The 25690-nt window shown below is 45.6% G+C and overlaps 1 protein-coding gene across 1 annotated transcript in view; it reads left to right on the forward strand.

Moving 5' to 3' along the window:
• The window catches only part of SppL (signal peptide peptidase-like protein), a 92101-nt gene that overhangs the window by 60760 nt on the left and 5651 nt on the right, over positions 1–25690 (forward strand). The window contains exons 4-12 of the mRNA XM_077655560.1: positions 346–465; positions 992–1070; positions 1858–1970; positions 7208–7314; positions 9292–9363; positions 11540–11628; positions 14909–14954; positions 18266–18413; positions 20857–20966. Of these exons, the coding sequence (XP_077511686.1) occupies positions 346–465; positions 992–1070; positions 1858–1970; positions 7208–7314; positions 9292–9363; positions 11540–11628; positions 14909–14954; positions 18266–18413; positions 20857–20966 (884 nt within the window). The remainder of the gene's footprint in view (positions 1–345; positions 466–991; positions 1071–1857; positions 1971–7207; positions 7315–9291; positions 9364–11539; positions 11629–14908; positions 14955–18265; positions 18414–20856; positions 20967–25690) is intronic.

The raw sequence follows: 25690 nt of genomic DNA on the forward strand, positions 1-25690 counted from the left end.
ATACTTGAGCGTTTGATGTGATTGATACCATCATTGATATTTAACATAATTACTCGAGTGTTTGATGTGATTAATACCACCTTATGGCAGCAGGCAAAAATTAAGGTAGGCCGTGTTTGTTTTCAGAGATCTGTCTTTTTCATATGTACATAGTGTTTAGTACATGGTGTTTAATGTCTCTTTGATCTTTTGCCTGCAAGTAATATATTTTTATAGCCTTCTTGTTGTGGCTCTGCCCACTTGGTTCAGTTATTCCATCTTCACAAAGCACCTTGCTTATGGCTGCTACAGCTGCTGCTATGGAAGCTCAGGCATTTTGACTCTGCTGCCTCCTTCTGTGTTCAGACGTGCAGACACTGGACACGATGCAAGCGCTGTGCCTACCCCTGGGCGCTTCCATCTCGCTTCTGGTCATGTTCTTCTTCTTCGACTCCATGCAGATGCTCTTTGCCATCTGCACTGCAAGTGAGTCCTCTTCAACATTAATAGCTGTGGGCTAATGAGGGGAATTTCAGGTGTGTCCTCCTGAAAGGGAGGGCAAAGTAGCACTTGTAAGGGTTGTGCTTCGTTTTTGTTCTCAACAGACAGTTTGAAGCACTTATCGTTTGCGTATGTAACACGTGTTAGCTTTCCTGGCTGTTTTGAAGTGGATAGTGTGTGCCATGCTAGATTGATGTCACCCCTGATGCCTCTTTTTTGTTGTTGTTGTTGTTGTTGTTGATGTTTTAAGATGGTGGAAAGACGCCATCTTGTCCTGTTAATCTAGGCAGTCACTCATATCATTGCGCCCTTGCAACTCTTCTTAAATAAATCTGTGGTTTTTAATGGATGCATGCTGTGCTCATCTTACTTTTTTCTTTGCACATACAGTTATGTACTGCTCTATACCTCACACTTGTGGGTCAACCGGAGTGCATCCTGCAGAACAGGTTCACACTTGTGGTGATGGGCACGCCCTGACTGTGGTGTTTGTTGTTTGCTCTTTGCACAGTAATCGCCACCATCGCCCTAGCCTTCCTGCTGCTGCCCATGTGCCAGTACCTCATACGGCCCTGCTCCAGTGGCAAAAAGTGAGCACCTCTGCACCACAACTCCGCCAAACCCATTGATCTCTTGCAGACGCCATGTAACACCAGATTGGTTGCATAGACAATTGAACGCTACCCATTGATTGCTGTAACCTATTTTTTCAATGCGGGTTGCCAGCAATAGGGTTTCATCACCTACTTGTCTTTCACATTGAATAGCCAACTTCAGGCTAGTCCCGTGTACTATATGTTTACAGGTATCCCTCAAGGTCAAGTAGATCTCAATTAAGGGAGTAGTTAGCACCTACCCCAATGCAGCTATATGGTTACTAAGAAAAGATTTACAGTTTTCGGAGAAACTTTGCTGTTGAAGAAAAATTTCTCCCTGTCCAGGGCTTGAATCTAGGACCATTGCCTGTTTGAGGCAGTTGCTGTACCAGCTAAGCTAACTGGGATGGCTAGTAGTTGGCAGGGTGAGGCTAAATTGATCACCAACTTAAGTGGGAACGGTGTTATTGTAATATTTTCGGAGGAATCGCCTTAAGTGGAGTAGGCTTATCATCTGCATGAGTGCAGCTTTATAGCTTTCCTTTGTAGCTGAATGACCTTGCACTGGTGAATGGTAAGGAGTAATTGCTCCCTTCATTGATAGCTTCAGGCTGTGCTTTTGCTCGATTATTTCGCTGCTTGCTACGTTATGCAGCAGTCATTTCACTAATGCACAAGGCCTTGGAGGCTGTGACTGTACTGAACATTGTGGTCTAGTAGCTGTGCGTAGAGTTTTCTTCATGGTGCCATGATTCTTCTGCTGTCACTTCCCCCTGTGCAGAATTTCATTTGGGACGTGTGGCCGCTTCACGGCAGCAGAGCTGGTCTCTTTCTCCCTCTCGGTGGCCATTGTGTGCGTCTGGGTGCTCACAGGCCACTGGTTACTCATGGATGGTGAGTTGCACGCCAACCTTTTGTTTTTTTTCTTCGTTGCCTGGTGTCATTGCGGTATTACTTTTAAAAAATTGGCGGTGGTTTAGCTCTGGTTAAACCTGGAGTGACGCGATAGCTACAGCTGGCCGAGTGGAACTTGGTCATGTGACCAACACATGACGAACCACGTGATCAGTCATGGCGCTGCGCCGCACCACGTGGCCAGCCACGTTCAAGGCTCAAAATGCTGCCGTAATGTAGTTATCGCTACAAAAATTATGGTAGAAATGGAAAAGATTGGCAATGCTGGATTGTGTTGTCCCCAACAGTAGCAGTTTATGCTTTCCGTCTGGTAGCTTCTTGCAATTGGGTGCTATGCAAAGAAATTTTATCGTAGTAGTAGATGGGGCTTAGTGGTACAACAGCAGCAAAGGCCAGAGTGCACCAAGAGGCTGATGGCACTGGTATACTCTTGTTAAAGCTCTTGAACCCACATTCATTTAAATAGAATGGTGGTACTTAAAAATTTGTGAAGGAGACAAAAGTAAGGGGCAACAATGTGTGAAAGCAACAGCAGCTCATGATGGGTAGTGTGATAGTGGAAGTAGTGAAGCAGTGCTTCTGATTAGCCGAACAAAGCAGAAACTGCAGCGCTAGTTCATTCGAGAGAAATGATGAGAAGGGTAAGATTAGATTGGAACGCAGTTTGCAGGCACTCATGGGTTACAAATAGTAACCTGCTTATATCCCTCAAAAGAATAGTATGTAACAGTTGCATCTCGCCTGTACTGGCCTATAGGGCAGAAATGTGTAGGCTAACAATAGGTGTCGAAGTTAGGTTGATAACCGTGCAGTTGGCTAACGAAGTGGAAATGGTAGGGTAAGATCAAGAGATAGGAAGAGAGCAGTGTGGATTGGAGAACAAATTCGTATCAATGCCACCTTAGCAGAAATAGAGTCAAAGAGTGACTTGGGTAGTGGCATGTGATTTGGAAAACAGATAACCGATGGTCTTCGGGTGTAGTGGAGTGGGTTCCAAAAGAAGGAAGACATAGCCTTGGTCGGCATAGAGTTGGTAGAACATTTCATAGGATGGCATGGGTGTCGCTGGCTCAGGATAGGGCCAGTTGGCAATTAATGAGAGAGGCCCCGGTCGTGTAGTGGACGTAGTTGGGCTGTTGATGATGGTGGTGGTGGTTCACATTCTCTGTTATTGGACCATTCAAAACATTTGCCCTTTGCTGTGAGGGTTGCTGGTTTAACTCCATTGCTCGAATCGTTCTTTAGTGCCACCTTGATAGCCCCTGGGACAAGTAGATAATGGTTTATACCAAGCAGCTTACTGAATTTTTGTTATATTTGTGGCTCAGAGCCTGGAAAGCGCGGCTTCTCAGCATCGTGCACTCATTAGCTCCATGGTTGTTGAGTGATAAGCTGTAGTAGGTGGGTGCTAGCAGTGAGATGTTCTATCGTGAGACAGTGCCATTGTGAACACCTCAGATCCAGATTTCATGAATGTCTGTAAGCTGTCTTATATTTGGAGTCAGCTTTCTTTTTGGTCAGCACGGGCTCAGTATACTTTTGCGTGGCAATATACACTAATCGCAATGTTCGTCCAGGAAAGGTAAGCGCATTCCCGCAGCAAAATTTTTTACCTTGGTCCATTTTTTTTTTTTTTTTGCTGTGGTTGGTTAATTTGAAAACCCGGATAATTAGAATATTTTTTGCACTCCCAATGACTTTCAATTAACACCGTTTCACTATAATTGAAAATGGTATTTGGTAAGCCAGTTAAATTCATGCTTAGATCATCTCAGCAAATTGAAATGTGCTGTCAGTGACTCACAGGAGGAAGGTAGTCAGTTTTTGCAGCAACAGTGTATTGAGCTCTGTGTAAAGCAAGACAGCGCAGGTGCTAGCTCGGCATTTAAAAAGCTGCACCGTTCGAAAGGCAGTGCAAAAATGAAAGTACATGTAGTTCTTGCGCCCAGCGATTCGAGGACGGCATTTTTAGACACTTGGTCTGCACCTTTGACAAGCGCCGCATCTAGGCTGCATGCCGGTTCCTGCAACATTGTGAATTGTGACACTTTTGTGGTGCAGTAAAAGTGTAATCAAATAAATGATAGTCTGTTCTAGATCAATTTTTTCAATATTGTCTCATCACACATTATAATTTTTCGTACCAAATCAGGAAGCAAGCGAAGGATTCCGCCTTGTATTACGTAGCTCTTGCTACTACGATGGCAGGTTTCACTTGCAAGAAATGGACTGCCATTCAAAAGAGTGTCCATGCTGCCTCGTCACTCTGAAAGGGTAATATGGAAGCAAAAAGAAAAAATATACTGCTCATATAGGGGTTTATGTAGTGACCAATAGTTTAAAATTCATGGCATTGCCTCACATTGTAATGCTTTCCATTGCGGTGTATGCTGAAACTGGACACTGGGGTAGTACTGTACTAGTTTAGTTGCATCTGCACCTATCTTATCATTTGATATCTCACTCTCTCTTTAACTGACCTCTCTGCCTGTCTCTCTGTTTTTACAGGGCAATGGTAAGCTAAACCAGCCGCTTTTTGTACCCTTGGGTGTTTTGCAGTGCATGCTGGGGAAAAACGAAAGAAATGGGACTGGCGTGTGTGTGTGGGTGCGTAATGCCTGCGGATGTTTTGGATTTCGCACTTGGGCTATAACTTGCAACCTGTCTTGAAGGATAATGCATTACTCATTATGGTTCAGTGGATTACGGTGCCTTTGTCAAAGTTTTGTTGCTCTTGGTTATATTGATTTGACCAGTGCTGTAACAAAGATGGGCTGCAATCTTGCTGTCAAACATCAGCTGAAGTGGGGCACGTGAATGAACACCTACGGGACAGTGTGTCCTCTTACATATCTTTTTTTGTTTGTGTACTGCTGGCATAATTTTCACGGGTTTTCAAAGCATGGCCACTTGAAGGGCCATGAAGATAGGTAACCAAGTGTGAATTGCTGTCACTTGCAGGTAGCTGTGTCATTTTGTGGTTTCACAAGTCAAGGAGATACAGGAACTTGAGATTTAAGATGTGGGTTTGAAATTGTGGGGTTTGAAGTCTCTTTTCTGCCGCTGTATGGAGACTGAATATTTGCAGGCCATATGTTTATTTTTTTTTTAGAATTAGTTTATTCAATACTCTATTTTTTTTATTAAGCGTTCATAATTGCACTTTCTAGAGGTAGAAGCAATCACAAAATATTCAAGAAAATAAGCATGGGTTTTTTTCTCAAGTACTCATTGTCTTCTAGTAGGTATGAACTTTCTTCTTTATATGCTTGCGAGGATGATTACGTTAATGTCTTCAGGAAACTAAATGCATGTTCATTGGTATTAAATTAGACTCGTCACTTATGGGGCATTTGAGAGTGATTGAAGAAAGAAAAAAAAGGGGGGGGAAGGCCTGTTGTTTTGCATTTGGGATGTACTGTCTGTACACACATGCACAGCCAGTCTGCAAGGTCCACATAGGTAACTGAGTGGCATTTTTTGGTCAGGAATTCGCAGCTCAACTAGTATTTATGGAATCATTTCAGCCCATGGCTGTGCACATGGAATACAGATCTATTTGAGCAGTTTGAATGTGCTACGACCAAAAGAATGGAAATAATGACAAACTAGAAAACAAGCTGGGTCAGTTTAAGGTTAGTTTCTAGCTGCTGGAGCTCTGTTCTGATTTGATTCTTCAATGGTGTAGTTTTGTTATATGTTGATTTGAAAACCTGTTCACAGCACAGAACCAACTTTGTTGCAGTTCAGAAAGGGGTTGAATTTGGGGATCTCACCTAGTTTGATAGCAAGAGTTCTTTCTTTTACATCTACATTTGTATTTTGGGGTTCTTTTTGTATTTTTATTTTTTATTTTGGTCAGTGAATTTCTGGGAGATGATTGCATGGGAGTTCATTTGGCCTTGTGTCCGAGAACAAGCATTTTTGAGTATTGATGATTTTTTTCTTTCGTCTGTCATTTTTCACTGTAGCAGTTTAGCAGCTGCAGCTGTGTGGGTAATGCTATCGCTTGACTTGAAGAAAGGTGCACAGTTTGTTAGTAACGATGTGCAAACGATCACCGCAACACTCACAAAATAAAATGACACAGCATGGTTCCAGAATGCTTGCCCTCACAACGGCTGGGTAAGTAAGGATTTCGCCATTGAAGTGCACCATACTGCGAGTGGCACTGGCAGATTCTGGTGGGCCATGTAAGCATGCAACCTTGCTAAGCACTGCTGTAACTGACTCTGAGGATATAGAAAACCTGCTCGGGCACTGGCAGGGAAACCACTTTCTTTTTATAGTCAAGGGTTCGACGAAAGCTCGTCTGGTCAGGCATTAGTAGAAGCAAAAGATTACAGTCACTGACCAAGTCAAAGTAATAACAAATTGACGTTTCGGAACCCGTACGGGTTCCTTGTTCACAATGAGGCTAAAATGGCAGTGGTCGAAACTTAAATACCCAGAATATGACGTAATGACTGTATGTACACGGGTGGCATCGTCCCTTCCTTCCGGTTCATAGTATCAGGTGTCGTCTGGATGAATGATGACTCATGCCTTTCTGGCTTACACTTGTTGCAGAGTGCCTCCTAGCCCTGGCAATGGGTGTTTCTTTGCAGCTACTATTAGTTTCGCAGTATGGCAGTAGCGCTGGCATGAGTGGCAGTTCTCAGTTTCATGTATCTGCATTGACTAAAAAATTACTTTGTGCCAAGTTTAAAAAAAAAAAAACATGGCTTTATGCTCTTAACGTCCTAAGGGAGGCTTTCTAGATAAAGAGAGAAGAAATGAAAGAAAGCTCAACTTGGTTGCGCTGACAACAGCATCCAGTGGTGATTTGCTGGCATCAGTAAGCATTATGAAACAGGCTTATTTGTATTCACTTTGTGACAGTAACAGGCAGATCTGACGTGGCCGAAGTTGCAGTGCACTAAAGCTATTAAGAGGGAACTTGTGGTCCGCATAGGGAGAGACCAATCTGTTGACCTGACTCAGGCTCTACCAGTGCCGAGCAGCACGCATGTTTTGGCAAAGGCACTGTAGGCACAAAGAGGAGGTAGGGAAAGGACATGCTCAGTGGTGTGCCATTACGAGTGGTGTTGGGAAGTGACACCTCGCCCTCCTCCTCCCTCTTCCCACCACTGTCACCACTGCCGTGTCTGATCTGTGTGTTGCCGTTGCCCCCTCCCGTCCCTCGGTCCCTCCCCACGCCTCTCTCTATGATGCAGCGATGGGCATGGGGCTGTGCGTGGCGTTCATCGCGTTTGTGCGGCTGCCCAGCCTCAAGGTGTCCACCCTGCTCCTCACGGGGCTCCTCATTTACGATGTCTTCTGGGTGAGTGGATGAAGGGACGAGCATTGCATTCCCGCATGCCGTGTACGTGTGTGCCATTATGTACAGTGCGATTCATGTGAGTGGGTTGAGCCACTCCAGTCCACAGATGTAAGCGTTGTGTGGTTTTTCACCGCTCTGCTTACCTCTGTGCAGTTCTTTGAGAAGGGCGCCACTTCGGGCTGCTTTTAAATTCTCAGCCTCTGGCACATTTGCACTTTGTTGGGGTTGCCACTGCGGTCCTCTTTGATGTGCATGCCATGCAAGAGTGCCCTTTTTAACGCAGTGATTGTGGCACTTGTATGCACTCGTCTTTGACTCGCGACTAAAGCTGTAGGATATGTGTTGCGGTGCTCGCACACATCTGCAACAAAAACCTGAAGCCTTCGACTCCAAACAAGCTCGCTTTTTGTGCTAGAGCTGTCAAGCCAGGCCAAGCTGTGTCTGTTGCTAGCAATGAGGTTAAATTTGTCAGCTGTATCTTTTGGCCCGCTGGAAATTGTAAATTTAGAAAAGGGGGCTCTGATTATTTATTACAGTCACTTAGACAGTGTGCTGCACCGGTGTGCAGTCTGAAATTCGGCTGCGTTCTGATGTAGGAATCTGGCGTAACAGGTCTGTTTATTAGGGGTGTGGGTATGGTTCTTTTTCAAAGCCGAATTGAATATTGAAAGAACTGAATCAGATACGAATCGAATGTTCGCATAGTGATTTGCTACTTGTGAAAATAGTCACACAAACAAATATTTGTGCCAAGCAGCAGAACGCTAGCGGCAATGTTATAGCTCAAGAATTTAAAGCTGTAGCTGTCGATAGACATAACAATGATCTCCGCTAGGGTCATGTATTAACTCTGTGACCGTCATGTCATGCACACCGAGAAATTGCCTTTTGCTGCTGAAGACGACGGTTAACAAACTGGCAAAGCATGTCAGTTCATGAGAAGGACGAGAGTTATACCTTGCAAGCCGTGGCTTGCGATATCGAGCATGAAGGCAGGCTTTGCTAAACCTGGCTGCATCGCCCAGTCTTGGAGGCCATATGTTTAAACACTTAGAATGATGCAACACTGAATGGACCACGCTGCGGTGGTGCACGCATAGCCCAACCGCTGCTGCATGCTGCATGGGCACCCTGTTTTCAAAGCAGCTGTCGAAAAAAAACTGCGGCATGCCCAGTTGAACCATTCGTGTCTATTATTCGAGAACAATTAGAAAACAGGAGCTGTTTTTTAATTTGTTTTGGTTAATTTTGAAGATGTACTATTTGATTTGTTCAGCCACGAGAAGAGGAGGATATTCAATTCGATATTCGAAAATAGGGAATATTCGCACACCCCTACTTTTGATGTCGCTGTTAGTAGCAGTGGCAGGTGGAACATTTCTGAGTATGCTCAGCATGCACAGCAATAAATTTATGGTGCATGTTCTGCGTTTTGCATCTGTGTTGCCTTCATAAAAAGTTATACTTAATCTGAAGAAGGGAATTGTGCATACCCAAAATGAAGTTGAAGTACATGGCTGGGAAGCAGGAGAACCTTCTGGAAAAGCATGTGGAAGGTTTCGACGTAACAGCTCATGGTCACAGAAATGGGTCAGTAACTGTAAATAAATGCCTTGCCAAAGAAATCGCTCCTTAATACAAAATGCAGTGCAAAATTTGCATGAAAAACACAGGCACATGGAGTTGGTTCAAGGAAAAGGTTGTTGCATCAAAATTTTTAATATTCGCAGTGTTGTTGTCGAGATTTTTCTTTGCCTGTTTTGTTCTTGTTTTTCACACTGCCTTCTGTCTGCATTTGTGACTGCCTCAAAATTGCTGAAGCAGTTTAGGCAGTCAGTGTCAGTGCTAGTGACTACAATTTTTAAGACGTGTCCTGTCTGGCAGCTGAGCTGAATTGAGTAATGATACCACTGAGGATGTTCCAGCAGTGCGCTGACAGTGACTGCCCACTTCACAAACTCCGTCCGTTGTGTGCAGGTCTTTTTCTCCTCATATATCTTCAATGCCAATGTCATGGTCAAAGTGGCCACGCGGCCAGCAGACAATCCTGTGAGTACCCCCAATCTGTGCTTGTCTTTGTTTTGCGGGAGGTCTTCCTTGCTGCCTTTTCCTTCTCCACCCTTTGAAGCCCCCCCCCACTTCCGCCCTTTCTTTCTCCAGGCAGCACTTTGCTGTTTTTGCATGCAGTGCTTATTGGCAGTTAATGGCACATTTTTGTTAATGAATGAAGTAAAATGTTTTCCTGTTAAAATTGTTTTTCACTTTAAGCCTAGCTAAATGAAAGGTCTGCTTGGGGGATGCAGACTGCAGTGTGTGAATCTGAATGCGGCTTAGTTCACCCGAAGCTCACTTTTGTTCCTGATGTTTGGCTGAAGCCGACTTGAACAGGGAAGTGTATAAACTCAAATAGACACGTCTGAGAAAGTGCATTAAGGCTTCTTGTATTTTGGAACATGTGCTTTCAACTTTATTTTTTTTTAAGGAACCGAACAAGTCACAGATATTATTAATTCCATTGCCTGCATCTTGGCTACAACTACATCTTGTCAAAAGCATATTTGGGAATAACAATACTTGTGCTGTGCATTAGAGTTAAGGGGCTTAATCATCAGTATTCCCCAGAAGCATATGGCTCGTGTTCGGCATTTCATAACTGGTGAAGAAGGCAGCAGGCATTTCTGTAAGTTTTATGGGCAGATATTTTAGTCTGAACACTTTGAGCTGCAATGCAATTGCACTGTGTATACTCACTGGTATTGCAAGGTAATGTAATGTGCATATAAGCTGATTTCTTGTGGTTGCAGCCATATTTTTCAGCACAAATGGTGAAGAGTTAAAGGCCCTGTTTGCCAGGAATGGTTAAATTTATTAAATATCGCTGACCATTTACTTTTCATTTTGCACATTGGGAAGTTAATTTCCTGCCTCTTTCGCATTAAAATGTATTCAAGGTGAACCATTGAGGTGCTCCATATAAATTATGCTGCACTTTTTAACGATGACAAAGGATTCAGACCTAGAATAAAGCTCAGTGGTATTGCAGGTGAGTTTATTAGGCAGTCAGCTGTATGGAGAAACGTATTCTTGATTAAGGGCCAAGATTTATGCAAACTAACCGTACTCCTGACCATCTTTTGTTATTATCTTTAAGGGCAGTGTGAGTGTTTATGCTCCAGGCTTTTTTCTTTTTTCATTTCCCGTCCATCTACAAATGCTGCTTCCTATATAATAGCTTGTCTGTATTGCTTCATACACGTTTTCCCCAGCTTCCATTTGTAAGTTGTGTTTAGGTTATTTCTTGTGTCATGTGATCGTCTGCATGAAGGTTCCCTGCAGTGAATGTTTGTTTTCGTTTCTGGTTACTGTTGCGTATTCCATGTGTGCCTTTTCGAGTTGGTTTTGCTGTATTTATTAAAGACCATCGAATAGGTTCTGGACAGAAATGTTTCCACGCTAATTTATAGCAGTGGTGATGTGTTAGCCTGTTTTCACATGGATAAATAGGAGCTGATAGGTGCCCAGACACACCTGCCTGACCTATTAAACCACTTCCACAAAGCACAGCCCCTGGACAGGATGGCACAGAGTGAGGGGCACATGAAAGGGGAAGACAGGTTGAGGAGAGGGCAGACTGAGAACGAGGGCAGCTGGGTCCTTTGGGGAATTGAACAGTGCAGAGGGCAAAAGAAAAGACAGAAAAAAACGCATAGAGCTAGTGCTGGCTCCCTAGTGCAAACCTTCAGTGCAGGCAACATGGAGTATAGTGTATAGGTGACAAAAACAAACAAAATTTCAAATAAATAACCTGCTCAGCTTGTGCTCGGAGAAGCAAGCTCCTTATTGCTTAGTGCTGGCATAGGTTGGCTCATGCATATGCATGTTTTGTGGGAATATTGCTTTCGCCACTTTTCATGTGGTGCCATCATGGTGCCTGAAGAGTTTCTCTGTATTCGTAATCTTAGCTACCCATCGACAACATGCACTATGGTAGTCGGAAAGATGAGAAGATGGGGTAACAAAGGTCTTGGTTGAAAGCCAGTATTGGTCTTGTGCCTTCTTTTGTCTTGACCTTTTGTCTTCTCTTGTAGTGTTTTTAAATGCTTGAATAATGCAACATCACCCAATTTAGTTTGCTCTGAATCTCCCTGCCCTTGGTGAAGGTAGGGGGGCCTTCCACTTGCCCCGCATCATTGTTTGTGATGTGCCCTGTCCTCTGTCCCACCAGGTGGGCCTGGTTGCCAAGAAACTCCATCTGGGCAGCATGGTCAGGGAGGCCCCCAAGCTGTCACTGCCAGGAAAGCTGGTTTTTCCAAGGTGCCCATCGTTCCCTGTTGTTTGTGATATGAGGCACCATTTTGTGTGTCCTTTGTCAAAAAGAAGCTGACATAGACCTGGCTCAGTTTTGTGTCTCTTGCCGCACTATTGTCCTGCCACAAGCATCTCTTGTGCTTTAAAAAAAATTCACATTTTATTGCTGCTGCGAGAGTGAGAGAGGGGAGCCCTTTAATGAAAAGGATTAGCTTTTAGCTGGCATTAAACAGCACTGGCATGGTACTTTATGTTGGAGAGAGCTTGTTACTGCATTTAACTAGTTGTTGCATTTAGTGTGTTACTTTTCAGAAGTACAAAACAGTGAAAAAAAAAATTTTTATTGTCCAACGTCTTAGCTCTTCTAATGTGAGATGCCTTGGTTTGTTTACTTTGTTCCCCCCACCGTGGTTCCTTAGTGGCTATGGTTTCCAGCTACTGAGCCCATGAACGTGGGATCGAACCTCAGCTGCAATGGCCACATTTTGATGCAGGTGAAAATGAAAAAAAAAAAAAAGTTTAAAAAGCAATATCGGTGCATACCACAGAACCCCGCTGGGGTCTCTATTAATCCTGAGCCCTCTACTGCACCATTTCTCAAGGCCTGTGTATAGCTTTGCAACATTAAACCCCAGGTACCACACATACCTGTTTAATATTTACTTGGTTCCAGTGCATTTCAAAAGTCTGTCCTCTTTACTGCTGGAGGCTTCATCACTTTTCCACTGAGCTGCTCCAGCTCTCACACTAGAAATGGTTACCGACGCAGAATTACTGTTATCTAGCTTGGACTGTCTATAAGTGATCGCCAACAAGCGAGGCTCTTTGATGTGATTCCATGCCATGTTGTGGCATCCTTTTTGCACAGATCATCCTAATTAAGTTGCAGCTGTGCTGGTTCTTGGGCTAGTATGTGCCGTGACTTGGAAAACATGGCGCTGCCAAAAAGTGAGAGCGAAGACGTTGAAACTGCAGGGCTCACTTTTTAGTGTAATATGGTGCCCAGTTCTTTGCATTTATTATCATCTTTAAGCTCTGCCATATTTTCCTAGCTGGTCGCAGCCAAACATTTTTGAAGGTCGAGGCACATCGTGCCCTTGCTGAAGCCCTAGTTATTCTCTGGTGGGCACGTCTTGGCAGTGTAGAAGCGCAGCACTATACTCCGTTTCATACATAGCATGCAACACTGCCAAAGCTAGTGCACCTATTCATGCTGGCTATGTCCGTTGCCAAAAAGTAGTTCGACATGCAGTAGAGAAAAGCACCATTTGTTGCGATGAAGCTGTGACTGGCAGTGTCCTGCACTTCGTTTTACCATGTTTTTGTCCTGCCAATCTCGAAACCATGAGAAGTAAGAGCAATGTGTGGTGGAGGTATATGTGGCTAGCATGCCTGTTTGCTCGACTCCATCCGTGCCCTGAAAGTAGATCAGAAAAAATTATACAGTCACCAGCCGATTTTTGCACTTGGCAGGACCAGAAAAATATCCGAGTAATCGAACAGTGTGAAGAATCTGTGAACATCGCAGAAACCACTTTACTATGACTAAATTGCCTTGAATTAGCTCGCATTTGAGTTGGAGTCCGTTTTCGTCGTGTCCAGACCACATGAATGTGCGCCACACTGCATGCTATCAATACCGTTTACGCAGCCCGCAGGTCATGTCGCGAACCGTGCCATGAATGAAAGGATGAACAATCAATCGAATACCCTACTACAGTGCATGCCTCCTCGCTGCCACTTTGCACAAACATGCTTCGTGTGAAATGTTGGAAGATGCACGAGTCGAGGTCACAGTTTGTTTCTAGGGTAACGATCACTAAACTTGTTGAGATGGATGGAACATGATAGAAGTGGATCGAGCTCCCATTGTACTTCCCCCGCTCCCCATTTAACGGATGGCAACAGCAGCATCTGCGCCACAAAGGGCGCTCCCTGGCTGTAGGCTGTTTCCTGCACTACCGTCACCACGCGGTAACTCAAAAAGATCAGTGCGTGCTGTTGCCTCAAGTGGTAACAATGAGGCCAGGACATCACCATGCCTGTCCAAGCCACTCCATCGGCACATTGTATCCAGCATGGCATACCTATTCATCAGCAGTGAAGAGTCAGCTTGACTGTGACAGCAATGCCCACTCTATTTAGTCCCGAAAATCGAACTTTCAGACTCTACAAAGTAAAAAATATTGGTTGTGGTTATGTACACCACTCCTATGAGGTACGTGACAGTTCTGCAGCAAAGTCCGAAATATTGCTCAGGTCTGAACTGTTGGAGTCCAAAAAATGAGTCGGCTGGTGTAATCAGAGGGCCTCAGTAAGTGAACACCTGACTGCCTTGACCATAATGTACGATGCCTGGCATGCTGTTTTATGCTGTTCTCTATTTTAGTCCGAACTTTCACTGAGGCTTCAAGAATGACAAGTGTTACATGGCAGAGCGATGTGCTTAAGCAGGCACTACTCATGCAGCTTACCGATGTTGCACGCTGTGTATGAAACGGAGTACAGTCGAACCCAAGTGTATCGATTTCGATGGGGATCGCAAAAAATTGAAAATGCGGTATGTAAATAATGGCAATAGATAAGCTCATCTGTAATCTAAAAGCTAGAATACGTTGCGCCCGCACTAGCAACACACTTCTTGCAGCGACGTGCAGATGACTGGCATGCTGGCAGCGCACCGTGAGCGTTGTTAGGCTCGGCCTGCTTAGCACCGAAGCCGCTGCGAGCAGTAGTTTAGAACTAGCCACTTCCTATCATAAGATGTCTAGTCCTGTTGCCAGTATACTGCAAATAGAATAATCACTCATTAAAATTGAGCTACAGTTGGTTTCCGCAATACCTTCGGCAGCGAAGCATGCCACGAGAGGGCCACTGCTAGGCTTCACCGCCTGACAGTAATGTGGCATGTAAATTGAGTTGAAGAGACCGCAGATCACTCTCAAACTCGCCCCGCATTCACTTCGTCACACGGCTGCAGAGCGCTAGTGCTGCCAGCAGGTGCCCAAGGGGGCCGTGCAGCCGATTTGTCTCTGCACGCGAAAAGTGATCGAAGAGAGCCATTAGGAGAAGTGCCATTTGCAGGGTTACGGTGTGCAGTTTGAGATATGTTGCGACCGAAGTTTCAGTTCAGCACAACTTTCCTCTACTTTTATGCAGGATTTTCAAGGGGATAACCTGTGTGTTTGATATAGCCAAAAATCTGAAATATCCGGGTTTGATATATATATCTGGGCTTAACGCATTGGAAGGTTGTCGTCACCTGATCTTTCCCTTGTCACTGCAGCGTGCACAGCAGTGGCCACTTCTCCATGCTGGGACTGGGTGATATTGTAAGTGCCCCCTCTTCTTGTCATCCACACTTATTCCTTCCTGCTTTGCCCTTTTGCATCACATTTTGCTCATGCTGCTTTGCAGTAGTGACACACATGCGCATAGAGAAAGCATGTACGTATTGTCAGCGTCAAATGACACGCAAACAATATGAGAAGCTTTTGGTTGAGGCAGACGACATTGGCGCAGTTTATATTTATTTAAAAGTCATGAAGATTACTGTTTAGACTTGTTAGTGTACTTCGCCGCTATTTCTTCTCTGGCACCTGGTACTTTTGCTTTTTTTGTGTGTTTATCCAAATATCAGTTGTCTTATTCGCATTTCAATTGGTGCTGACGGTGCATGGGGGAGGGACACTGTTGTCTGCAGTGGTGCAAGAGTGTCGCAGACAACTTGGAGCCTCCATGCATGCTGGCAGCAGCTGGTGGCTGCTAGGAGAGCTGTTTTTGTGCTCTTGAGTGGCATCTTATGGTGCCAGATTTTGCGTTTAAGCACTAGCTTTGGGTTCGTGCAATCCCTTTGCAGCGTGCCTGGTGTTGTGTATCGCCATTGCTGGTGCAGCAAGGCACTGTGCAAGGAGTGGCACACTTTGCACTGCCATGCGCTGCACAGCGCTACATGATGCACATCAGTTGACACTTCTTGACCCCATGTCATGTGGCAGTAGTAACAGCAGTACTTTCAGCTCTACAGTTCAGCTCAGCACTGCAGGAGTGTCCTTTTGCTAAGTCAGCAGTTTGCAGTGCATTGTGTTGATGCATTTTGCTGGCTGCTCTACACATGCAGAGGAACAGGAACTGGCCATCTTGTTTCCTGATTAGAGGCCACAGATTTGGCGATATTGGCTGTTCTTCTTTAGACCGTGACAGTGCTCAAAAAGACAAGGACAGAGGAAGAGACGGACACACATTGTATCGTAGTCTTTTTGAGCGCTGTCACGAATAAATATGGTTAACCAACTAGCCCAAATGCTGCCGTTGTTCCTCTTTGTGGCCACATTGGTTGCATGAACAGTGGAACCTCGTTAATTCGAAGTCCGTCGGACCGCGAAAATTCATCGAATCACCCGGGTTTTCGAATTATCAAAAATGGACGAAAAACGAGAAATAAACGTACAAAGCGTGGCTGTATCAACACTGCACCTTTATTTCACCTGAAAAACGGTCACTTGAAGTAGTCATTGATGCATGACTGCTTGGCGCAGTAGTTAACCGCACCGTAGACTGCGTCCTCCAGTCTGCTTATAGTGCGCAGCAATTTGCTGTTACCGCCACTACATTCCACAATATTGCGCACAACGGTCAGTGACTCAACGACTGCAGTTAATTTAAATCTGGTGCTCGGGTGGGCTCAACATCGCCTTCACCTTCGTTGGAAGGCCCATTGTCACATATTTCTGCTTCCAAGTCGGCATGAGCCGTTTGGACATCAAGTTCGGTGCTCAAACAGTCCGCAAAGGTCAATCCATTGCTCCCACCTCCGTTTTCTTCGTCGAAGTCGGTCATGCGCGCACACGATGACTCTCCTTCATCATCCAGCGTGCAGCTAGCATCAGGTGCATCCTCGGAACTGTCATCTTATTGCTTGGAAAAAAAAACCGGCGTGCATGAAGCAACGCCTGATCATATATCCCTCCACCTGCTTCCATGCGTACACGATTAGGCAAATGGCACCCAGTAGGTCCACGGAATATTGTTTGCCATTGTCACAGCACAGTAAGATCCTTTTAAGCAAATGGCAGCGATAAATTTTCCTCACTTGCAGAATAACGCCTTGGCCCGTAGGCTGCGATACAGCTGTAACATTCGGCGGCAGAAGACAAGCCTAACTGCTGTCAAGTTCTGGATGTTGGTGTGGGCTGTGCAGGATCTTTTCGTCCCATGGCATCAAACTTACAGTCAAGGTGCCTCACGTACTCCTCGAACACCGCTGCCGTCATCCAAGCCTTTTTGTTACTTCTGTACAGCATGTCATCCTTAGGAGGAAGTCATGCGTTCTCCACTTTTCCGATGATCAGCAGTGGGAGTTTGTGACTGCCGGACATATTCGCGCCAAAGAGAACAGTTATTCTGTCCTTGGGTTTTTTTTTTTTCCCATGACTACCGCATCCTTTTGGAGCAAACATCTTCGTTGGCAGCATTTTATAAAACAATGCAGCCTCGTCCATGTTGTAAACATCGTCCTCCGCGTACTGCTGAAGCAGCGGAGCCAATGTATGCTTTTTCCAATTCTCGACAACATTGGCGTCGACACTCCCGCTTTCGCCACACACTGTCACAAATGTGAGGTTATTGTGGTCTTTAAGTCTGGACATGCTTCATGGCCCAGCCGCAATGCAAAGCTCATCGGCCTTTTTGTGCTACAGCGTGCCATTCACAGGCAGGTGTGCTGCATTTGCATGCTGAAGCCACTTTATCAAGGCGTCTTCAACGACCGGATACGTAGGAAAACGAATCCTTGTCCGCTTCGTCGAATGCGTCTTCCCGTAGGCCTCGAGGATCTTTGTCTTATTCTTCAATATCGTCGAAAGGGTTGACAAAGGCACCTTGTGCTTTTCCGCCAGCTGTATTTTGTAGTTCATCCATTTTTTAGTCTCCTCAATTAGGTGCACTTTCTGGCAGAGAGTCAGAGTTCTGTACTTCGGCATTTTCATAACACCAACACCGCGCATGTGGTCAAGAATAACTAGCAGAGCACTGAATACAACTGGTCGCGGCATCGAACAACCAAACCCTACGAGCAGTGCCTGCCATGAGCTAGACAAAGAAACAACGAAAACCAGAACCAGAAAAATTGTGACCTAGTGACGCCTGGTTGTTGCTTTGTCAACCAAAGCTAGCCTCCAAGACTGGTGGTGTTATCATGCAGATCGCTGAGGTGCAACAAAGCACCAGAAACAGGAAGTTAATTTAAAGTGCTGCCTGGCTGCCACTCCGGCAACTATGCTGGCCTCAGAGACTGGCAACGCTATTTTTTCAGATCACGGAGGCCACGGTTTAAACCGACGTATTATCTGGATAGGGGCGCGCTGGCTGTTCAAATTATCCGGCAAAATTTGCGTGGAAACTGTTGGGACCGCCGAAAAACCTTAGAATTACGCGGGATTTCGAATAAGCCGAGTTCGAATTAACGAGGTTTTACTGTAGATGGGTTGCGCTTGCGCCATCTTGTTCTCTCTTGTGAACGTCTGCGTTGTGCAACTCATCTGCATATAACCGATATGAACTAACTTGCCCAGCAGTGCGACCTGTTGGCCATGATGTTTGATGATTCTCTTGCTGTTGCTTCTCTGCCTTCCTCCTGTGGCAGGTGATGCCAGGCCTGCTGTTGTGCTTTGTGCTGCGCTACGATGCCTACAAGAAGGCCCAGCTAAGCTCGGCCGAGACGGGCCTACCGCCGCCCAACCACCTCAACAAGATCTCCTACTTCCACTGCTCCCTCATCGGGTACTTCCTCGGTGCGTGCGCTGCTCCCCCACTCACCGTTCGTTTAAAGGGGCCACGGACCAGGGTGTAGCCACTTTAATAAAATAAGCGCACTGCATCGAAGATAGTCTCTGCAAAATGCTAGTCGTGCATGCCCCGAAAAGCATAAAAAATTCTGATCAAACTCTTCCGTGCTCCCTTTCGAAATGCCAAGCTCCACTTCCTCTTGGCTTTTGTCCGAGCATTCCCGTGACCATGCCCATGATGTCTCAGCGAAAGACATTCCATTGGTCTGTTATTCTGACTGACGGAAGATGGGCAGGTGTAGCCAATGCGTTGACGTAGCATGGAATGACGTACTACTTCCTACTATGCCGCTTCGTCTGCTTGGTGGGCGCACGATTTTTCATGGCGCCTTTTTTTTTTTCCGTACACACATTCTTGCACACGAAAACAAGGTGCTTAGTTCCTTGTCCCAGTTCATGTATACTTCGGCATGTTCTTTGGGCTGTGTTGTTCATTTAGCCTTCCCCTCGTGCACACACTCAAGCCTCCGTGCACACACTCTGCTTCTAGCTCTCTATCTGGTCCACGCTACTGCTGTCTTAGTTTTTCTCAGTGATGTTGACAGCCCCACACTTAGTAACAAAAGGGACACAAATGCACAGGAGAGACGCAAACACACGTGCACATGCACAGGCTCACTTTCCAAGAAATGCCACAGGGTTCCTGGGTCTGTGCTTCAGCCGTCCGTTGAGCTCAGACACCTGGCTGTGGGGCTGAACAAGCGTGCCGTCAAAAACTCCCCCCCCCCCCCCCCCCCCCCCCCCCTTTCTTTGAAAAGGTTTTCCCGCCACGCTCATCGCAGAACAGAGAGGAGACATCAAGGAAACAAATATACAGGCAGGAAAAGGACACTCGCTAACAAGGAATGTCACAGACAGAAACAAACAGGTCTACTGAAAGGACGCTCGGTAATGCGCTGAGGTGGCTGCCTCTTTAAATCATTGAGCTGGGGTCTCAGGAAGGAAGGACAAAGAAAAAATATATAAAAATGTGCATGGAGTACGGAAACACCGCCATTTGACATCTACTCTAATATGCCATTTCTCATCACGCTGGGTGGCTTTCTCGTGACAATGCACAAATCATTTGCTTTTCTGTGGAATCAGAATGTGGTCGATGCGGTCGAATCTGCTTGCTGTTTCCTGAGAATACTGGCAACTCTCTGAACGCACAAAATGCATTAAACTGATGCATACAATGCACAAAACTGATGCACACAATGCAGTGCTTGCACAAGAAAAGCTTAGAGCATCTTGAACCTACACTAGTAGGTGCAAGCTTTTATGCAATAAACGTTTACAGTGCCGTATTTATTTGAATCTGGTCTGATAGTTTTTTAAGACACCAGATATAAAACTCTTAGGTCGGCTTAGGTTCGAGGATTTTGTTGTGTTCTTAAAATATGACAACAACACATTAAAACGGATAAAAAGTAGCATGCAGGTGGTGCCCTCACAAAAAGCCACCAGAAGATGACACTGTAGCCGTTACTATCCGTAGCCGACGCTGTTGAATGCACACACGAGCATTGGCTGCCATTTTGACCTCATATTCTCTTCTTGTGGTGGTGTAGGCACGTTTCGCGGCAGTGCAATGTTTTCACACGTGGTGTCTCACCAACACCATAGCACCAAGCAGCTGGTGTTATAAATTGCACCGCCTTCAAGCGAAAAGTTGTGCTCACTACAGAGCAGTCTTCAAGCCTGCAAGCCAGTCGGGACTGCAATGGGGATGAAAAGAATGTACCTTTGGAGGGGGCAGCGTGATGAATTTTTTGTTTGTGCCGCAACAAAAAGGGCTTTAACAGGACCGAAGAAAGGCTGCCATCCTGAAGTGGAACCGGCGCTGGCAGAGTTCATGAAATCACTAGGAATTTTAGCTAACTGAATCTCTGCAGCCTGGGATGACATCCCAGAAGGCTTGGTTGCACGCTTGTTCCGGAAGCGCAGCATTTCCAATGCACTTGTTGGTACCACTGTACGCAGAGGACAGCGATAAGGAGATCAGCGATAACGAGGACCAGTGAGCAGGAGCAGGTTCCTGGAAATAAGGGCCATTTGTGTGCGGTCCCTGCTGTCGTTCTCATTTGTTTTTTCTACTGGCTTATATTCGAGGAAAGGTTCTTTTATTATTATTATTATTTGGCTTCCAACTTTCGGGTGTTAGCTTAAAATCGCGGCCAGCCTAGATTCAAGTAAATACGGTAACTGCTCAAAAAAAGCAGTGTTGTATATGTCGGGCACTAGGCACATATGCAAAGCACGGTTTGCGCATATCATATCCACATGCATTGTTGCACAAAGTGTGTGTGCCAATTGTGTGCTACAGCAGTGCTGATGTGGGCCGTATGCAAGGTTTCTTGCACATTGTGGGTGATCCAACTGTTGCTTCGCTTCTCTCCCTTGCCAGGTCTGCTGACAGCCACGGTGTCCTCTGAGGTGTTCAAGGCTGCTCAGCCTGCCCTGCTCTACCTGGTTCCTTTCACGTTACTCCCGCTCCTGACCATGGCCTACCTCAAGGTGAGTTTCCCTTGAATGTGTGGATGCCTGGCACAATGCTGTGGTGTCACAAATAGCTGGGAGATAGGCAAATAGCAACTGCCCCTTCATATCAAGCAGTGACAGTTGTAATCTAGCTTGTAAGTCTGACTATTAAATGTGCCCTCTTTGAATTAGTTATGGCAGTTTCTGTCTCTGTGATGGAAGTTTGTAAACTAAAGACAAATGACATTCATGGGGGCACGTGCGGTGATGCACAAGCAGTGTTGTCGGTAACGCGTTACTTTTTTCGGTAACTTAATAATGTACTGGTTACCATTTCGGAACTGTAATGGGTAACATAATTGCATTAATATTTTTCAATAACGTGAGGTGTCACGTTACTAGTTACCTTTTGTTCCAGTTGTCGTTCCCTCCACCCCCTTTTTAGAACGAAACCGCAGAGCACCTGAAGTGATGTTGCAAGTAAACAAAGTGTACAGGTGCTCTCGACGACCCTTGGTGCGTCCCGCATGCATGCCAGAAAACACCTGCCCTTGATGACGTGCCCCAACTAAAAAAAAAAAGACAATACCCATAAAGCATGAAACATGTGCATGAACATGCATTCACACAATTTTTACATCATAACCACTGTTTGGCTGTTGAAATCAAAACCGAAACAGCCTGAGAGAAATTCATTTATAGATAGGGTCCTTTGTTTGCAACTTTATTTTATTCACTTTTAATTGATTTGTTTGTTTGTCTGTTTGCTCACGATTTGGAGGGGGGTTAATACCGTATTTACTCGAATGTAACGCGGCTGCAAATGTAACACAAGGGGTGACTTTACATGCTGGCCAAAGGGAAAAAATAAAATCACGAATGTAACGTGAAGCTTAAGGGCGCGAAACAAAGTACCTTTAATAGACATTGTGGCCAACATGTTTATTCATCTTCCTCGCTTTCGGAGGCAGAGTTCTCGGAAACGGAGTCCTTCTCTTCGCTATCGAAGTCTCCCGGTAACTTCTGCCGTATCGGTGTTGTTCACCGCAGAGAGAATCCATTCCTCTTCATGAACGTTTTGGCCCACCCACGAGATGCTCTGAACTTCCCATCTCTTGAGCAGTGTCTCTAACTTTCCAATGGATCAGCTCGACACCGACCTCCATGAGACGGTTGCGCTGCTCGATAATAAAGTCTGTCACTTTTTTCTCCAGCCCAACGTGATGGCCATGGCGAGGCCCACGAAATCCTTTGCTTTAAAAAACCCCTCCCGCTGGAGCCGCCATCCGCGGATGGTTGACTCGTTGAGGTCAAGTCTTCGAGCTGCCCCTCAGCTAACAGGATCGCTTTTCTCTTAAGGGAGGGACGCGGGTCTTGAAATCGCGAAAAATGGTCAAAAATGGCAATTTTCAAAAATTGCGATTTTGAAGTCTTTAATGTCCCAACTATGCCTCTACAAAATATTATAGCTGAATTCCAACTCAAAGTATGAAAAAAACTGCAATTTAGGAACGTCGGTGAGCCGAAATTGAACGCCGAGCGCGAAGGTTTGCCCCATTTTCAAGCTGCCGTAGCTCCGCGCGACACGAACCGATCGACGCCATCTTGGTCTCGTTTGAAAGCTGGTTTCCCGCTCTCCAATTTGGCGCCTCTCGGCAAGCTGTAGACCCTCGCACAGCGGAGCTATCAGCACCCGTTCGCAAGGCGGGAAAGCGTCGCAAGACAGCCGCCGGATGGATGGATGGATACGGCTGAACCCTTTACATCGGGCGGTGGCTCAAGCCACCTAGCCATGTCTTGTGAAATTTTACTCCTGTCTTGCTTTTAGCCACCAATCAGATAACCTTCGCTTGGTTACTTCTAACCTCATAAAATCAACTTTCCCTTCACTATCCCTAAACCCCAATGCCTTGGGTAAGTCAGCCCCACTGCCTTCCACTGTAGGGTGAAGCCCTTTACAGAAAAGTATCAAGTGTTCAGCTGTTTCCTCCTTCTCTCCGCACGCAATGCACAAAGTGTCTATCTCCTGGTACCTGACTCTATACGTCTTAGTCCGCAAAACTCCAGTCCTGGCCTCAAACAACAAAGAACTTCCCCTACAATTATCATAGATATTTTCTTTGACAATTTCCTGTTTAAAGGTCCGGTATGTTTCCAGTGCCGATTTCGTCAGCATCCCTGTTTTCCACAAAGCTCTCTCTGTTCCTTTAACCTTTTTCTTAACCGATAATTGCTGATTTGCCCCCTTACTGCTGTCCAGATGTTTGCTTGTCAATTTTCTAGTTCGCTTTCTCCATTTCGTGTCAACATTCTTTATATACAGGTATCTGAAAACTTTCCTAGCCCACCGCTTTTCCTCCATCCTTCTCAATCGTTCCTCAAATGCTATCTTACTGCTAGCCTCTCTGCTCTCGAAAGACGCCCATCCCATATCACCCTGTACCCCCTGATTTGGTGTATGTATTGCCATGTGCTCCCAAAGCTAACCTCCCTACTCCCCGTTGCCTAATTTCCAGCCTTGCTTGAACATCTGGCCTCATACACAGGACCGCATTCCCGATTGGGTAAAACGGGCGCCTCCTCGAGGCGCAGCCTACTGATTGGCCGTGACGCATGCTTTGCCCTCCGCGGCCGTGTTGTCCGGCTCCTTCCAGTCGTCTGCTTTCGCTTGCACGCCCGTCATTTTTCGCGGTCCTCTGTTTCCTATATTTTCGGTTCTGCCTTTTTTCTTATCGTTATTGTAGATATTTTGGCTATTGAATCGCTTCTTTTAGCCTCGAATTTCGTGCTTTTGCGTGTAATTGCCTGCCTGGTGTCTTTGTTCCGTGTGTCACGATGGACCGAGACGCGCGCTTGAAAGCAAGCACGCGAAAAGCAGTCGGCAAAAAGAGACGCGCATAATAAGTAGAGCGCTGCAAACGTCGGGAACTGCAGCTTCGGTGATGCCGCAAGCTGCTGTACCCTCGGTGCATGCGGCTGGACTGAGCTCGCCAACAACAGCTTCGCCGGTGGACGCGGCTGGACAGTGCCGATCGGCGTCAACTTCGGTGTTACCGCAAGTCTCTGCAGTGCCGGTGGATTGTGCCTGGACTAAGCCGTCGAAAATGTCGACTTTTGATACGCTGCAAGCCGCTTAGAATTCCGTGTCGTGGGAAGCGGCCGAGCCGGCTGACCTAAGCCTATCGTCGACTTCGGCGTTTGCGCATGCTGCTTCGGTGCCGACGGACACGGCTGAACAGAGCTCGCGTGCTCAACGCTTCCACAAGCACACGCAGCGCCGACCTTGGCAGCGCGCCAAGCCGCTACCGCCGCCGCCGCTGATAACATCATTTGTTTCTTTTATATATTTTGAGGAGAGCTCCTGCAGAAGGGGGGGGGGGGGGGGGGGGTTCGGCGAACTTGGCAGAGCGCCAAGACGTTGTGCGCTCTAAACTGAAGCTTGAACATTCGCATTAGACACTCTCCTCACTGTCCTGTTTTTAACCTCGCAAGAAGCAGTTTCTCGCTTCAACCAAGGAATGGCAGCAACCAGCAGAGCTGTTGCAGCACAGCTTGGGTTACAGGCCTGGCTGTGCAGAGGCTGTGCAGGTCTGATAAGGGTCACACCAATGCTGAAAAGGTGAAGAAGAAGATAGCCAAGAAGCACAAGCCTGACAGCACCCAGGGACTACTGCCCAGACTTTTGTGAATGTGTGGCAGATTCAAAGAAAATAGCAAGTGATTTTCTGAGCTTTTTTTTTTGTCAAGTGCCAATGCAATACAGAGGTTTTCACAATCTTTACATGAACAGATTTCTGTAAATTTGGTGTTATTGTGTTCAGCGATGACTGGGGCTGCATGCTAAAGCATTAAATTTTTCCATATTATCAGTAAACAAAATGGCAGAGTAAGCAAAACTTTGAATGCAATTTTCTCAGCTTTGCTTTTTCGATCAAATGCCTTTGCCTTACGGAACTTTTCATAATGTTTGCATCGACTGATTTTATTGAAGTAGGTATCATTTTTTTCAGCAACATCTCAGCTACATCCTAAAGCTTTCCAATTTTCATTAAACCCAATAGACTAGCAATTAGGTCAGATGTAAGCTAATTACTCCCACATTGTTTTTTTTCCCTACTTTGTTATTCATTCATGACCTATGTGATGACTTTTTAAAAATTTCTTTAGCTTTAGGATGTGCAATGGGCCCTTAAAAGTGACAGCATAACTTTAAAACTAGTTTTTCTAATTAAGAAATCACCATAATGGCCCGTAAGAAAGACCCAAGTGGCATAAATTATTTTGCCATATCTTCATTTCTAGATGAGATATATAAAATCTGAATATGTATTTGGGATTAGCATTCAAGGATATATCTGCATGCCAATTTTCAGGAAGATATGTTAAGAAATAAAAAAAAATGTCTTCAAGACCCTCATCCCCCCTTAAATGCACGGCAGCCTTGGAGAACCTTTGTGTTCATCCTCTTCCATTTCTCTCGCTCTTTATGGTCTGGTCGCTCTATTCAGCCCTCTCACTTCTGAAATGTGCTTTTCATCCTGAGCTACAGATTAAGTCAAGCCATAAATATGAAATATTTAAAGCAGCTTATAATAATCGCTAGTTAACTGAGAACACATATCCAAAATAAGTGCGAGACATCCGTTAGTTTCTGTGAGGCGCCTCCAACTTTGGGTTCTGGCAAATTAGATTTCCCTGAAGACTTATTTTTGGATAGAAGTCCGGTTTAACCCGATTTTGGTAAACCTGCTTGGGATGCA

This window comes from Amblyomma americanum, chromosome 2 (genome assembly GCF_052857255.1).
Source record: "Amblyomma americanum isolate KBUSLIRL-KWMA chromosome 2, ASM5285725v1, whole genome shotgun sequence".
NCBI lineage: Eukaryota > Metazoa > Arthropoda > Arachnida > Ixodida > Ixodidae > Amblyomma > Amblyomma americanum.